Source organism: Homarus americanus, unplaced genomic scaffold (assembly GCF_018991925.1).
Source record: "Homarus americanus isolate GMGI-L3 unplaced genomic scaffold, GMGI_Hamer_2.0 scaffold34921, whole genome shotgun sequence".
NCBI classification, from domain to species: Eukaryota; Metazoa; Arthropoda; class Malacostraca; order Decapoda; family Nephropidae; genus Homarus; species Homarus americanus.
In genome coordinates, this window is record NW_024741901.1 from 5,528,322 (window position 1) to 5,544,085 (window position 15,764).

Here is a 15,764-nt window from a genome sequence, read left to right on the forward strand (position 1 = left end):
TTAATAGGAAGAGGAAGTGTTAATAAGTAGAGGAAGTGTTAATAGGAAGTGCTAATAAGTAGAGGAAGTGTTAATAGGAAGAGGAAGTGTTAATAAGTAGAGGAAGTCCTAATAAGTAGAGGAAGTGTTAATAGGAAGAGGAAGTGTTAATAAGTAGAGGAAGTCCTAATAAGTAGAGGAAGTGTTAATAGGAAGTGCTAATAAGTAGAGGAAGTGTTAATAGGAAGAGGAAGTGTTAATAAGTAGATGAAGTGTTAATAGGAAGTGTTAATAGGAAGTGTTAATAGGTAGAGGAAGTGTTAATAGGAAGTGTTAATAGGGAGAGGAAGTGTTTACCATGAGTCAAGAATGAACATACAAACAATACTCTAGTGGCGTTTATTTATCGTGTCGTATTTTGCGTTTTGTCGTAACTGAACAAGTGTGCTTGGTTAGTATCACCGTGTATAGTAACATTGATTCGTCGTCGATATCATTATGGATGTTTGCGAGAAGGCCCCTTGTTTTGGTGGGTACATGGCAACTGTGTGTCCGCCTGTTGGTAATTATGTTTTCTGGGTAGTTGACAGAACTGTTTCGTTGGTGGTTGTCACTTGTGGTTTATGGCGAGTACCAAGAAGCGGCGCCAGTGTTACAAAAATACCATGAACGAGATCGATTTCACAGTTCTTTTCATTCTTACTTTTAATATTTTAGACATTCCTAACCTAACCTAATCAATGCCAAACTATAAATACAAGTTTTGGCTACGTTAAGAAAGATTTGCTTGCAACATTTTTTTTTATAATAGAGGTTAACTAATTTTACATTCATATTCATTGTATTTTTTTCTTCTCGGTGGTAATACTTGTGGCACGTGTACTGTAGGTTATGTCAGCAGAGAGTGGAAGGGGTGCATCAGTGAGCGCGGCCACCAGAGTTAAGGGTTGTGGACGCCCTTGAACCTCCAACACCCAGAGAAAATGGATGCGTTTCAACAGTGACTATTTGTTCCATTATGATTCTCTCGACCTTGTTCTTTCCACACCATTTGACATTTTCTTTCATCATTTCAAGCTGTTTAACTTTGGATTCTAAACTGAATAAATATACCAAACTATCCAGTAATAATGTATATGTAACGTATGTAACTCGTACTGATAAACGTAAATTAAGTATGATTATAGTGCGAACGTTATTATGACGAGTAGAATAAAATGTTATATACCAGGGGTGGGAAATATCTTTTTTGTTTATGCCTTCTCTGCGGTTTTCTGGCCATAATAAACATAATTCAGAATTTGTGAGGAAAATAAAGAGTACACAGTTTTAGCGGCACTGGCTTGGCAAACACAAGTAAGTCTACCATTTCTGCGTCAATTATATAAATGAGAAACCTTGATATCTTTTTCTTTTGCCAATTGGTGAAAGTCTGGGTCAAAATCAGAACACGATGCGTATCTCAACTCCGCCTCAAAATTCATCTCCACAAGTCGTGATAGGTTTAGTAATTGGCCTTACTGTGTGTCACTGACGAAAACATTGACTCATACAGCCAAGTTGAACTATACATGGAAAATCACCTTCGAAATCGTGGGCTTCAAGCAAGGAAAATCTTCACTAATCATAAGAATCTCTCACATATAAACAAGAGATCGATTGTTGAGTCGAATATGTGAATCCTGGCTTAGCAGCTGAAACATATCCGCTTCAAACTCACACTTGGCCAAACAAAGCAAACTGACGGGTTCTTCAGAAGATTCTCCAGTGTTGAAATTCAATGTATTCTTCAACAGCTGGAAGGTCAAGTTGAACGTTTCGAAGTCAGAGAAACGCAGCTGAAATTTCTGGATCAAACTCTAAAGCCAGGCTACAAAGATGTGGACCTTTTCCACTTCAAAATCCATCACCTCTGTTTTTATTCTACAGATAGCGTCCTAAACTGGGAGAGTGTGTTAAATCCTGTTTCTGGACTTGTATGAGCGGAAGACTGAGTTTCGACTTGAACTCACTCATCATTTGGTCTTGCTCACAAATAAGTTTTCATTTTCTGTGAAGTTTTCTATGGAGAATATTCAAGTGACCGATAATGTCAGCCCAAAGCCACAAATCGCACTGCCAACCTTTACTTTCAATTCCTGAGAATTTTCCATTTGCCGTCATTAAACAAGAAACTCTTGAATCTGAGGACACACAACCTTACCACGACTCAGCCAACCAGCATATGCTTAGTTAACTACGTCATGGAAATCACATTCAAGTTCTTTCAATGATTCCACAAACTGTCGATGAACCAACAGGCGAAACAGAGCCTCACATTACTGGCGGCTTGGGTTATGTATTGCCCACCTCGGGGATATATTGTGTATTATTAGTTTTTACTGTTAGGTTCATCATTTGAATTTGTTCAATAGCCGTGAAGTAAGCCTTTAATGGCTTTCTTTGTTTGTGATTCGTTAAATCGACTTATTGTTGGTCAATGTCTGTATAACTATATTGTCTATGAACAACCTGAACCAAATGTAAATCTGAGTTTGATCGTGGTCGACGATTTTTCCTAATATACGGGTCTGTCTCTGTTAAGGAGGTAGGAGGGATAATGCTAATGATTTATACATTATTATGATACCTTAACATGTTATATCAGTGATCATTGACAGGGTTACGTCACACTCCAGATTTTTATCTATTGTGGACGAGACTCGTTAAATATTAAGATGTTTTATAAAAGAAAAAATTTGTACAACTATAAAATTTCTTATTAAAAAAGTCTAATTATAATCGTGTGTGTGTGTGTGGGTGTGTGTGTGTGTGTGTGTGTGTGTGTGTGTGTGTGTGTGTGTGTGTGTGTGTGTGTGTGTGTGTGTGTGTGTGTGTGTGTGTGTGTGTGTGTGTGTGTGTGTGTGTGTGTGTGTGTGTGTGTGTGTGTGTGTGTGTGTGTGTGTGTGTGTGTGTGTGTGTGTGTGTGTGTGTGTGTGTGTGTGTGTGTGTGTGTGTGTGTGTGTGTGTGTGTGTGTGTGTGTGTGTGTGTGTGTGTGTGTGTGTGTGTGTGTGTGTGTGTGTGTGTGTGTGTGTGTGTGTGTGTGTGTGTGTGTGTGTGTGTGTGTGTGTGTGTGTGTGTGTGTGTGTGTGTGTGTGTGTGTGTGTGTGTGTGTGTGTGTGTGTGTGTGTGTGTGTGTGTGTGTGTGTGTGTGTGTGTGTGTGTGTGTGTGTGTGTGTGTGTGTGTGTGTGTGTGTGTGTGTGTGTGTGTGTGTGTGTGTGTGTGTGTGTGTGTGTGTGTGTGTCAGTCATAACCGCGCTACTGTATATATCACAAGCTTGCTGCCGCCCTGACTAACACATTCACCTATATGACTGCACAGAAATTATTAACTAGGGAACAGAATATTCATTTAGTTGATGGTACAAAAAAAACTCTCAACTCAGGAGCAAATTATTCACTTCTCTCAAGGTACAAAAACTATTAACTCTTCTTCATTTTATCTTTATTTGTATGAGAGTCGGTGGAGTGTGTTCTATGTGTGATGAGATTAAATGGTGAGCCGCCTATCCTCTTGTTCCCCAGCCTCATGTCCTCTCGTATTCTTTACCTGAACGTTTAACACAGGTCTTGGGTACGTTTTTCACTCGTACTCTGGAGGATAAATTAGCGATAACGGAGGGTGTTTACAGTGTCCCTCGAGGAAGTTCAACATCCCAACTATTTCATCATTTTCTCCATTTAACTGTAGTCTTCACCATGCCCGCTGTTCCATTCTCTTGTGACTTGATGTGGATTTGAACGTAGCACAGACGGCCATGGTGTTTTCTTTACAGTTCCACCTTTAAGTGTGCATGTACACCCAGGTTATGGATGTGTGACTCTTCCTCAATCAAGGGACTCTGTAAACACAAACATCAATTTACCTATAGTAGTGTATACCCAGTGGAGACACGAAGCACAACTCTTGAGCTTAGTTTGGAAGAATGGCCTCCACACCACTGTACGATACTATGTATGTTGATATGAGGTCTCGTACCATTGTGTTAAGAGGCCGCTGTATTACCAGAAATGTCGGGTGTTGTGCACAGAGTAACGTACCGATTTTAACAAATATTTCAATGAAGGGCATGGCAAGACTTGTCGCACAGGAAGTGAAATATCAAATTACACAGAAGTGTTTGTGATTCGTTGATCATTTTTGGATGGAGGTGACGTAGGCGCGAGTCCAGGAGTTTATCAAAAAGGTGTCAATAAAATGTCACAGACAGAAACAAATGTGTCCGCTCTGTAGTTGTTTAAAAGCTACAGTTAGTTCTTTGTTCCATCAAGCGAGTGTTTTTACCAAGTGACTGCAGTGCTGGAGATCACCACCAGGGTGGAAAGATTTTTATCTTCAATTTTTAGTTTAATAATGAGTTTTTATAGTGAGTTACTGGAAGGTGAAAGTATCTTTAGGTGGTAGACGCTCCTGAAGTTTATCATCGTCAACTGTAAGACCAGTACTGTAGTGAGGCGTCATAGTGGGCCGCCACCATCATGTACCGCAACGTCAAGATCCCCAAGCCCAAGCCGCCAGCTGATTTCGCCGACTGCTTCGACATTGACTCTCCCGATGACATCAAGTTTGGAGATTCGGTGTCCCACTGGTTCAGCGACGCCGTCCACCAAGCCAAGTTAAAACACCACTCTAGACCACGCAAAGTATGTACCAGTAGTGTGCTGCATCACTCACTCCCTCCAGTGTGTTCCATAATACTTCCCCAGTGTGCGCCACTCACCACTACCACACATTTGTCCTCGCTACCTCAGCTTAAATGTACTTATAATTGGCTTACAGAAGACCTTATGGCTTACCTGGCTTACAGAAGACCTTATGGCTTACCTGGCTTACAGAAGACCTTATGGCTTACCTGGCTTACCCTCCGCTATCGCCGTCGTCGGTGTAAACATTGTCAACCATTAGTAGGAGACAGGTGAGACCAAACGCTTGCTGTTGTCTCTGCTAGAGGGCGTCATCTCTTAACTGAAGGTGTTGGAGGTTGATGGGTTAGGTTAGGTTAGAGGGCGTCGTCTCTTAACTGTAGGTGTTGGAGGTTGATGGGTTAGGTTAGGTTAGAGGGCGTCATCTCTTAACTGAAGGTGTTGGAGGTTGATGGGTTAGGTTAGGTTAGAGGGCGTCATCTCTTAACTGAAGGTGTTGGAGGTTGATGGGTTAGGTTAGGTTAGAGGGCGTCATCTCTTAACTGAAGGTGTTGGAGGTTGATGGGTTAGGTTAGGTTAGAGGGCGTCATCTCTTAACTGAAGGTGTTGGAGGTTGATGGGTTAGGTTAGGTTAGAGGGCGTCATCTCTTAACTGAAGGTGTTGGAGGTTGATGGGTTAGGTTAGGTTAGAGGGCGTCGTCTCTTAACTGAAGGTGTTGGAGGTTGATGGGTTAGGTTAGGTTAGAGGGCGTCGTCTCTTAACTGAAGGTGTTGGAGGTTGATGGGTTAGGTTAGGTTAGAGGGCGTCATCTCTTAACTGAAGGTGTTGGAGGTTGATGGGTTAGGTTAGGTTAGAGGGCGTCGTCTCTTAACTAAAGGTGTTGGAGGTTGATGGGTTAGGTTAGGTTAGAGGGCGTCATCTCTTAACTTAGAGGCTGAAGGTGTTGGAGGTTGATGGGTTAGGTTAGGTTAGAGGGCGTCATCTCTTAACTGAAGGTGTTGGAGGTTGATGGGTTAGGTTAGGTTAGAGGGCGTCATCTCTTAACTGAAGGTGTTGGAGGTTGATGGGTTAGACTGGAGGAAATCATATGCTGATGAAACTAAACTCTGTTAGATTGTTGTACACAGCAGCTGTTGAAAGTGCCGTGTGGGCAAGATAAAATATTCAGTCTCTTGTCCACAAGGAGTGAACCGTATCAGTGAACAATGCTGGTGTGAGCGACGGTGGTACTGTGGCAGTGATAATTTTCGAAGATTGTCCTAACTTCTCCTTGACTCACAACTAGAATAATAGCCAGCCCTAGGGCCACCTATGCGTGAATTTGTTTAAGGTGTAGAAGCTGTCATCAACACAATAACCACACCCTGATTTAACGAGCTGTATTCAAGAAGACCGGACAACTCGCAAATTGCTCTGGCTGACTATTACCCAGAACACGATCCAAAAATCGATTAGCATACAGGTTCCCAATTACTGCTGGGTAGACAGAGGCAAATAAACTTACTCATAGTTTCATCCTTCCCGGGGATCGATCCTGGAACCACTCCCTTGCGAGGCGAACATACTAACCATTACACCACATTTTCACGACTACATAGTCTGTCGGGTAGTTGTTGGATTACTTTACTGAACCTGGACGGAACTGTAGTGAGTTACAGCACTTTCTGTAACACTCAACTTGCTGATGGTGGCTGGCTCACAAGAGTCAGCGTCAAGTGATAATATAGAAAATGAAAATTAATCACCAGGCAGAATTAAGCGCATTGATTCTTTGACAGTGAAATGGCACCTAGATATCAGACAAGCTGGCGTCAGGGGCGGGGGAGGGAGGGCTAGTGATCGACGAGTGGCTGCTGGGCTGTAGGTTGAAGCAGTAGAGGTACACAACATGGCCTTGTTATGTGAGAGGAACGACATAAGGGAACGCCCCAGAGAGAAAGAGTGAAAACACGTGAAGGAGAGTGAACGTTGATCCCCGTCACCCTGCCTGTGCCTCACACCTCGTAGGAAAGCTCTGCACCGGTACACCACGACGCAGCGACCAGTGACAGTCAAGAAGGCCAACAGAGACAGTCACTGGTCGAGCAGAAGTTAAGTGCAGTGATTCATTGACAGTGCAGCAAGTAAGCAGCCCAGAAGCCCTAAAGCGCTGACTACCTGTCCTTGTGAATCCCTGTCTTGACTGTATAGGATTTCCTTGTGCTACTTTCTGTGCCGCTGTATTAACTTACACTATTGCTGTTCTCACATGTTCTTATTTACCGAGTCATTGCTTACTGTTAGCTTACGCTGTTTTTACTGTTATATGTTGTAACAGCGGGGGGGTGGGGGGGTGTTTTATGATTGATTATTCCCTTAATTATAAAAGTGAATGAAGAGGATCATCAATTACAACAAGAATATAATGTTAATAGTCTCACTCATTGTTCTGTCTTCATGAGAAATAAGAGTAATATTCTAAACTTGTCCATCAGTTGTGGGGAGGAGCTCCGGGTAGTTAGGTCAACACAAGTTAATAGGGGAAGTTAACTTACTCTTAAGACGCAGGACACTATGTTTTAGTTATGTCCTACACTTACCATGGGAGGTCCTCCACCCCACTCATACACTCGTACAGTTACCTGGAATAACACTATAATTTGTCTAGTGAAATGACTTAGACCGCCACCACCCCACGCCTTCACACACACACCAGCCTCATCTAAACTACTATAAGTGTTTTCAGAGAAGCTCACCCGTAATTCAAAGTGTTATTTGAGCATCCAATCACTCACTCTCTTTTGCATTGTGAATGGTCACACACAGTATTGTGGGCGGAGTCAGTGCCAACAACCACACCAATCGATTTCCTCATTAATCGTGTAACAATTATGTTTGACAGGAGTTACAGACTAAACCTCTCTGCGACCTGTGTGTTGTGAGTGTGGGTGGTGGGCGGTTGTATGTGGGCTGCCCTTATGTTATAGAGTCAAGAGCGTATTTGCCGCCCCTGCTCGCTGTTCTCTGGCGGTACTGTACCTCGTCAATTAAATACAGACGAGTATCAAGCCCGGAGGCTAGAGGTCAAGTGGGCCTAATCTAATCTAATTTAACCTTTTGTATTCGTACCTATTGGAGCACCTTAGGATTGTGGTCCACCGCAGCAGGATGGACTGAGGCGAAGACCTGAATGATGAGGAATGTTAGATTGATGGGGAGAAATGGAGAGGGAGAGTAGAATAAAGGAGAGAGGTGGAAATAAAGTAGAGGTATGGGAGATAAATGGGGAGGAAGGGAGATAGGGAGGGAGGATAACTATGGGGCCGTTTACCCTTCCTCCCCGGTGTGTGACGGGGGTGTCACCATCTCACAAAGGGTCTGGGGAATGTGACAGTCACAGCTCCCGGCCTGTTCCACCTTATCTGGTGGTCAGTGATAACGGTGTCTGGTCACACAGGCCCTAGTCCTGATAGACCCCAAGCTAACCTAACCGTTCAGGACTAATGGTCACGGGGCCCAATCCTATATTTAATCCAAGTGCGTAGGATGGGATGAGGTCTTTTAGGACAGAAGCACATTTTTCCTGCTGCTGTGGTGCCGAGACTCTTATGTTTATTGTTAAATAATAATCACATTAATTTAATAGCACATAAGACAACACCTGAGGTATAGACTATTTTCATCTCACACTGCTGAACGTGCGGTCCTCCTGGCTGTATTTCTAGACTTAAAATTCTTATGAATAATAATAGTCTGTCTGATATATTATTCATACAAGTAGACGAGTGTCCCCAGCAAAGGCAACAGATAATCTGGGAAGAAACATTGGCAAAAACTAGGAATTCTCTGGCCAGTTACCACGCTCGCTGCCAGGAGAATGTCTACTGTACTCAACCTTGCAGCTGTGTTCCTTCTCACTTGTTGTTCATTGCAGTTACACTTGTTTAAGGTAATATATATTTATATATATATTTGCCAACTTCGGAAGATGATATACGAAGCGACTACTCTTGAACATGACATTTGTACATGATAAAGTTGCCCTACATACTTTAAGGAAAGAAGGTGTACAGTAAGTGGAGTGTGTTTGTTTGTCAGCTACCTGTCTTGCTGCCGCCTCTCCTTTGTCCAGCGTTTTAACATGTAGTGCTGGCGTAAACTGTGAACTGTTGAGGTGATTGTATAGTTAGAAGCGGTAATTGCCCCCCTCCCCCCCACCCTAGCAACTGGAACTACATCCAGTGAAGGCCCATGTTGACACAGTGCAACTTCACCAGCCACGATAGTTACACAGCTACCCAACAATGTTTAGACTGGGGGGAGGGGGTTGTCCGATCACCAGGCCTTCACCTTGCCGTGGCTCCGGCTACTGGGGGGTGATTACTGCTTCTAACTTTACATACTGAGGTGTGTTACTACAACATCATAAACACAACCAAGTGTAGTCAGTGGTAGTGTGTCCACCTGTGTCCATTAAGAGGTCAGAGGTCACCAGTGTCAGAGGCTAGAGGTCTCCTGCGGCCTCACACGCCTCATGAATTCTCGTTTAATGAAGTGCCTGCTCATATAGTGCCACCTAACCAACACTGTAGGAAACAACAAGTGTCCAGAAAGGTTAGATGAGTACACTGAGTTCAGCCTCTCTGTACATCCGACGACAAGATGTTTTAGTATGTTAACCCAAGTTTCTGTTTACTGGTAACCGCGGCACTTGACCGGGATACAATATTGTGGGTGGTTGGCTGAATCAAACGTCAGAGTTCCTATTATGTGCTAGACACGAGTTTAGGTTTTATATTTTATTTATTGAAGTTTAGTTGTACATTTTTAGTCTTGTCTCGCGTCTTGTTACTTCAGTAGTACAGTTATTTATAAAATATACTGTTGAATGATCCACAAAAGTTAGATGAATCAGAGTAAGAGAGCGAGAGAGAACCCCTGTGGTCGACCATCACTGAGTACCTCTATGGTTACTTACGACACGGGTGAAAACGAAACCATATGACTGAGTTTTTTCTCCTCTCTCTCTCTCTCTCTCTCTCTCTCTCTCTCTCTCTCCGATACACAACCTTACAACGTACAAGTTACAAAACGAGAAGTGTGTTATGGTGTGACTGATTCCTGTGGCTGTATGATCTTTCGGCACCTGGAGCTGAGTTTATGTCGAGAAATGAGAGGCTAGGGGGTGAAAAAAAAACATCATCCTAGCCAACCTAATCTAACGTAACTGAAATTTCCTCCACAAATTTCCTTCCAGCTGAGTGAAGGTTGAGTTGGGGTGAATAGTGATTAGGATCTCAGCTTGTGTTGGCTGTCATTCCGAGGACTTAAATACGAGTTGCAGAAGTGTCAGCTACCAGATGATCATAGAGCGAGGCAATTATCACGAGGTTAATGTTGATGGTATAATGTTTTATTGAGCTTTAAGGAGATGAAAAACTGTTGTGTTGTGTTGTGCACCTCAGACACGGAACATAACTTCAATATAATGTTTAAGAGGTGTTAGGTGTTGTTATCATGTGCTCACGTGAATCAGACTGTTGACACTTGCCAGGCGAAGGTCTCTACCAACTTGTCGTCAGTTACTATAGCAGCAGGCCGAAGAAGTCCGCCTGGTGGCTGGTTATCGATTATTGTCAGGTAAAATGTCGAGCTTTAGGGAAGTCAGATGTCAGGGTGTTATCATGCCAAAGGTCACGCTGTAGTCTGTTCAAAGGTCACCTTGAAAGCAGGTCAAATTTATCACTTCAGTCTGGAAAGTAAAGACTGACTTAGACTCTTGCTAAGTCACACTTGTGTATGGAAGCAAAGCTGAGGATATACGGACTGTAGTGAGGTATATAGTAGGATGTAGTGAGTTAATATGTCACACACACACACACACACACACACACACACAGCGGTACTTCAAGTATAGGGTGAAGTAGTGTAGGTTGTGCAGGTTGTGCCCCTGGCAAGCCAACAGATGTGCGCCTTGGTTATTGATCTCCCATACTGGTGCCTCGGGAGACGAGGCCCTGTCAATACCTCCAATACTCGGCCTCCGAGTTCCTTGACCTCAGCACTGATAGCAGAAACCAATAATGAAGGGTTAACGATCTTGATATTGACACATCCATTGGCCGTTGCCTTGTCGACCATACGTTAGTTGGGACGTTTCCTCTACCCAACCAAGGTCAATGTCACCGCCCTTACCTATAAGACTCACCTCTCCGTCGTCATGAAGGCCCCCTAGTGTACACACAGGATAATATAACATATAACCCATCTTCCATTAGTAAGTCAGTGTCTCTGAGGGTGTTATGATGGGTGATGACTGTTTCCTGATGCACTGTTGCTTTACATTATGGTGGCGAGTGAGTAACAAGGGTCAGGTACTGGTGTTGGAGGAGTACTCTACTCAGGTGTGTGTGTGTGTGTGTGTGTGTGTGTGTGTGTGTGTGTGTGTGTGTGTGTGTGTGTGTGTGTGTGTGTGTGTGTGTGTGTGTGTGTGTGTGTGTGTGTGTGTGTGTGTGTGTGTGTGTGTGTGTGTGTGCGTGTGTGTGTGTGTGTGTGTTCATATGACCCTCCACTAGAGTTGACATATTTACTTACATTAATATTGAATCCTTAACTTCCTGTACTGAGCCAGTTTTGTGTTATTGGCATGATAAGTAGGTCATCCATGTGTTGGGGTCCGGCGGGCGTGTGGGGTACGGAGGCCGTGTGTACCTGGCGTGTGGGGTACGGTGGGCGTGTTTACCTGTAGCGTAGGGTACGGTGGGCGTGTGATCATGTCGTGTGCATTTGTACCTGTCGTGTGCGGTACGGTGAGCGTGTGTAGTCTCCGCAAAACTACAGGAAGATCTAAAAAAATTTTCGAATGGTCTGAAAAATGGCACATGAAATTCAATGTGGACAAATGTAAAGTACTTAGTCTAGGAGATGTAAACACGTAAAACAGATACCAGTTGAACAACGATGTTATAGACAAATCCGAATGCGAGAAAGATTTAGGAGTAATGATAAGTAGGAATCTTAAGCCAAGTAAACAATGTGTATTTGCTCGAAACAAGGCTAATAAAGTACTTGGGTTTATACATAGGAGTGTTAGTTACAAGACTAGCGAGGTCATCCTAAAACTATATCTTGCGCTTGTGAGACCTCACTTGGATTATTCAGTTCAATTCTGGTCACCGTATTACAGAATGGATATTGAATCCTTAGAAAGAATTTAGAGGAGAATGACAAGACTAATCCCGGGCATTAGGAACCTTGAGTACAGACAGGTTAAAGCATCTTAATTTGCACTCCCTCGAGAGACGTAGAGTGAGGGGCGATATGATCGAGGTGTATAAATGGAAGTCAGGGCTAAACAAAGGTGATATAGCAAAGGTACTCAAACTATCCAACCAAGAGCGAACTCGTGGCAATGGTTTTAAATTAGACAAATTTAGATTTAGGCGCGAAATAGGTAAACACTGGTTTGGAAATAGAGTAGTGGATGAGTGGAACAAGTTACCGAACATCATCATTAACTCGAGTACGATGGATAGCTTCAAACATAGGTTGGATGGATATATGAGCGATAGGGATTGGGTGTAAATGGGACTGCCCAGTATGGACCAATAGGCCCGCTGCAGTTCCTCCATTCTTATTTTCTTATATGTATAAAACTTATCAAAGAAATGTGTTTGATAATATTTACTTTGAAGATAAAAATAAATAAATAAATAAATTAGAAGCCTGTATTTGAATGTTGGAACCTGACATACTAGTTATAGACCAATCATCAATTCTAAGACAGACAACATGACATACAGACAAAATGGCAGCTTATATACTCCCCTAATTTAAAGAAATATTAAAAAAAGTAAATATTGTTGAGTAAATAAGAATGACTCCCCCACACAACATTTGTTTTAAAATTCGTGTTTCTTATGTTGCCACGGTGACGGGGGATTACCCTCAAAAATAGATCTAATTTTAAAACGATGTAAATATTTTTCTTCATCCTCTCAACGACCACAACAATATATGTACGAAAACCTTACACATACATACATACATACATACATACATACATACATACATACATACATACATACTTACATACGTAATTTTTTTCGCCCATAACTGACCCAATTTCTCGTGTAAACTTTGCACCGCCATGTCTACACCTGCCTGGATACTGACACATTGGTAACTACAATTGAGGATTTTCATTAATTATTATGAGATCACTAACTGAGGCCATCTTAATTTGGTAAGGTTGGCATTTCTGGTTGTGTGTGTATAACCAGTATGATGTATTTTTTATATCACATATAGTTAATACAGAGAAATTAACAGGAATCACCCGCGTAAATGAGTGTTGTTCAGAATTCTTGGTCCGGTGTGTCAAATTGTATAACAACATAAAGGTGCAGAATTTTTTTGGTTGTTGTTGTTGACTAGAACATAAGAACATAAGAATGGAGGAAACTGCAGCGGGCCTATTGGCCCATACTGGGCCGTCCCATTTACACCCAACCCCTATCACTCATATATCCATCCAACTTATGTTTGAAGCTATCCAGCGTATTCGAGTTAATGATGATGTTTGGTAACTTGTTCCATTCATCCACTACTCTATTTCCAAACCAATGTTTACCTATTTCGCGCCTAAATCAAAATTTGTCTAAATTTGTTACGAGTTCGCTCTTGGTTGGATAGTTTGAGTGCCTTTGTAATGTCCCCTTTGTTTAGCCCCGACTTCCATTTATACACCTCTATCATATCGCCCCTCACTCTACGTCTCTCAGAGAGTGAGTGCCAGGATTAGCTCCTTGCTGCCCCTCTCAAATTCTTTTCTAGGGATTCTATATCCAATCTGTAGTGCAGTGACCAGAACTGCACTGCATAATCCAAGTGAGGTCTCACAAGCGCAAGATATAGTTTAGGATAACCTCACTAGTCTTGTAGCTAACACTCCTTTGTATGAACCCAAACACTTTGCTAGCCTTGTTTCGAGCAAATACACATTGTTGACTTGGTTTAAGATTCCTACTTATCATTATTCCTAAATCTTTCTCACACTCGGATTTCTCTATAACAACGTTGCTCATCTGGTATCTGGTTTCTCTGTTTACATCTCCTAGACTAAGTACATTACATATTAGTTTGTTGTTGTTTTTTTAGTTTGAGTCTCGACCTGTTTGAGTTTGGCGGTAGAATTTGTGTCATGTAACCAGTCGTGGGTTGGACGTCACCCTGCCAACAGCTTCAAACGGTTCTGTTCAGTGCCGTAGATCTCTCTCTCTCTCTCTCTCTCGTGTTCTGGGACTACGCTGTTCTCTCAAGCTGGCTGGTACACGGTGAAGGATCATCTCTTATCTAATATATTATAGGACTAGGCGTGTGTCTGTCTGTCTGTCTGTCTGTCTGTTTGTTTGTGTGTGTTCTGGGCAGCCAAAACGGCACAATCATTTTTCATCAAACTTGGTGGAAAAATCGCAAAAAAATTGTAGAGTGGAATAAACCTGGTCCCATGTCGATGGTTTCTTTAGGAAGGCATTAATTAACAATTTTATTTACGATGGAAAACGATGCAAGTCTACGGACTTGGCGCACCCTAATTAACTATGCAAGTCTACGGACTTGGCGCACCCTAATTAACTATGCAAGTCTACGGACTTGGCGCGCCCTAATTAACTATGCAAGTCTACGGACTTGGCGCACCCTAATTAACTATGCAAGTCTACGGACTTGGCGCACCCTAATTAACTATGCAAGTCTACGGACTTGGCGCACCCTATTTAACTATGCAAGTCACGGACTTGGCGCACCCTCATTCGCTGTACGCTGTCACGAGCGTTCAAACTCTCACAAGGCCACGAAGGGCCCGCGATCACGTGTTGCTAACTATATATTGTACTGTATGTAGCAAGAAATCTAATCCATGTTTGCTCTCTATATTATTTATTTTATTTATTTATCTAGATATGTAATGTGTGACTGTGTGCCCAAGATGTAAGTATTGTCCCTTGAATGGTCCAGAAATTAATTGAAAGTGACGTACGTTAATTACTTAAAAATTTGAAACGTTTGAAAATTTTAAACAAGAGAGGAATTGCCCTTTAAGAACTAGATGCTTCATTTGGCTTGAGAAGTTGACGATTAAATTGAGTTCATTACTGTTGGAATTATATATATGTAGCGCGTGGCGGCATTATGGTTACGTTAGTTAACTTTTGACATTACTAAAAAGGGTAGGGACTATGCTGGGATTAAATGTATCTCGTAAACCTTTAATTCGTACAGAAAATCGTTGATAATGTCACCTACTGTAATGTCACCAGCACAGAGACTGGTGGAATGAAAGCTGAATCAAAGTTGCCTCGCTCCATTAACACTTGATGTCTCCCCGATGTGTTGTTAGGCAGCCAACTGGTATATTTGGAGATGATAAAAACTATTTTCTCTTTCTCTGATCAGTAAATGGCCAGAGAGGATCCCACGCTAAACAAGGTCCCTTCTTGTGGGAAAGTAAACAAGAACCATGGAAATTATGTCACTGGTGATGGTTTTGGCGCGCATTCAAACAAGTGAGCATCACCCCATCCATTCATCAGCGGTGTTGCCATATGACGTGGCCCAAGTTGTAGCCATTTATTAATATAGATATTCCATTGATGGATTCTTCGCCTGTACTGTAAGTACTTGACATAAGACTCGAATGGTGATATTATCGGGCCCGGGTGACGCTGAACAACAAAAGAATAACGAAGTTGAATATCTTGTCCCCGTGATCATTGTTAGGAGTAAAAAAACAAATGAGACGATTATTCTTACAGGTGTCCACAAGTGACAGTCTCTCTTGACACCCGACTATGAAGTGCTGCTCTCTTGGTCGTGGTGAGCCCCCGTCTGTAGGTGACAAACGTCTCCCTATTACAAAATAAAACGACGTTGCTTCTCCTTCAGCACGTGAGAGGTAACGAGGGACACCAGATGGTAACTCTCTCTCTGTCTCTCTCTTCCTTCGCGCATTCTTCTCTTATCTCTTCCTCTTCCTCCTCCTCTTCTACCCCATCCCCTCCTTGACCTCAGTAACTATCAGATATAAACGTTGACTCGTCGTGGGTCCCATGTTATTGACC

The 15,764-nt window shown here is 42.5% G+C and overlaps 1 protein-coding gene across 1 annotated transcript in view; it reads left to right on the forward strand.

Moving 5' to 3' along the window:
* The first annotated feature begins 3,273 nt into the window (after window positions 1-3,273).
* The window catches only part of LOC121876282 (voltage-dependent L-type calcium channel subunit beta-1-like), a 165,538-nt gene continuing 153,047 nt past the window's right edge, over window positions 3,274-15,764 (forward strand). Inside the window, 1 exon segment of the mRNA XM_042381321.1 lies at window positions 3,274-4,664. Within this exon segment, the coding sequence (XP_042237255.1) occupies window positions 4,500-4,664 (165 nt within the window). The 5' untranslated portion in view covers window positions 3,274-4,499.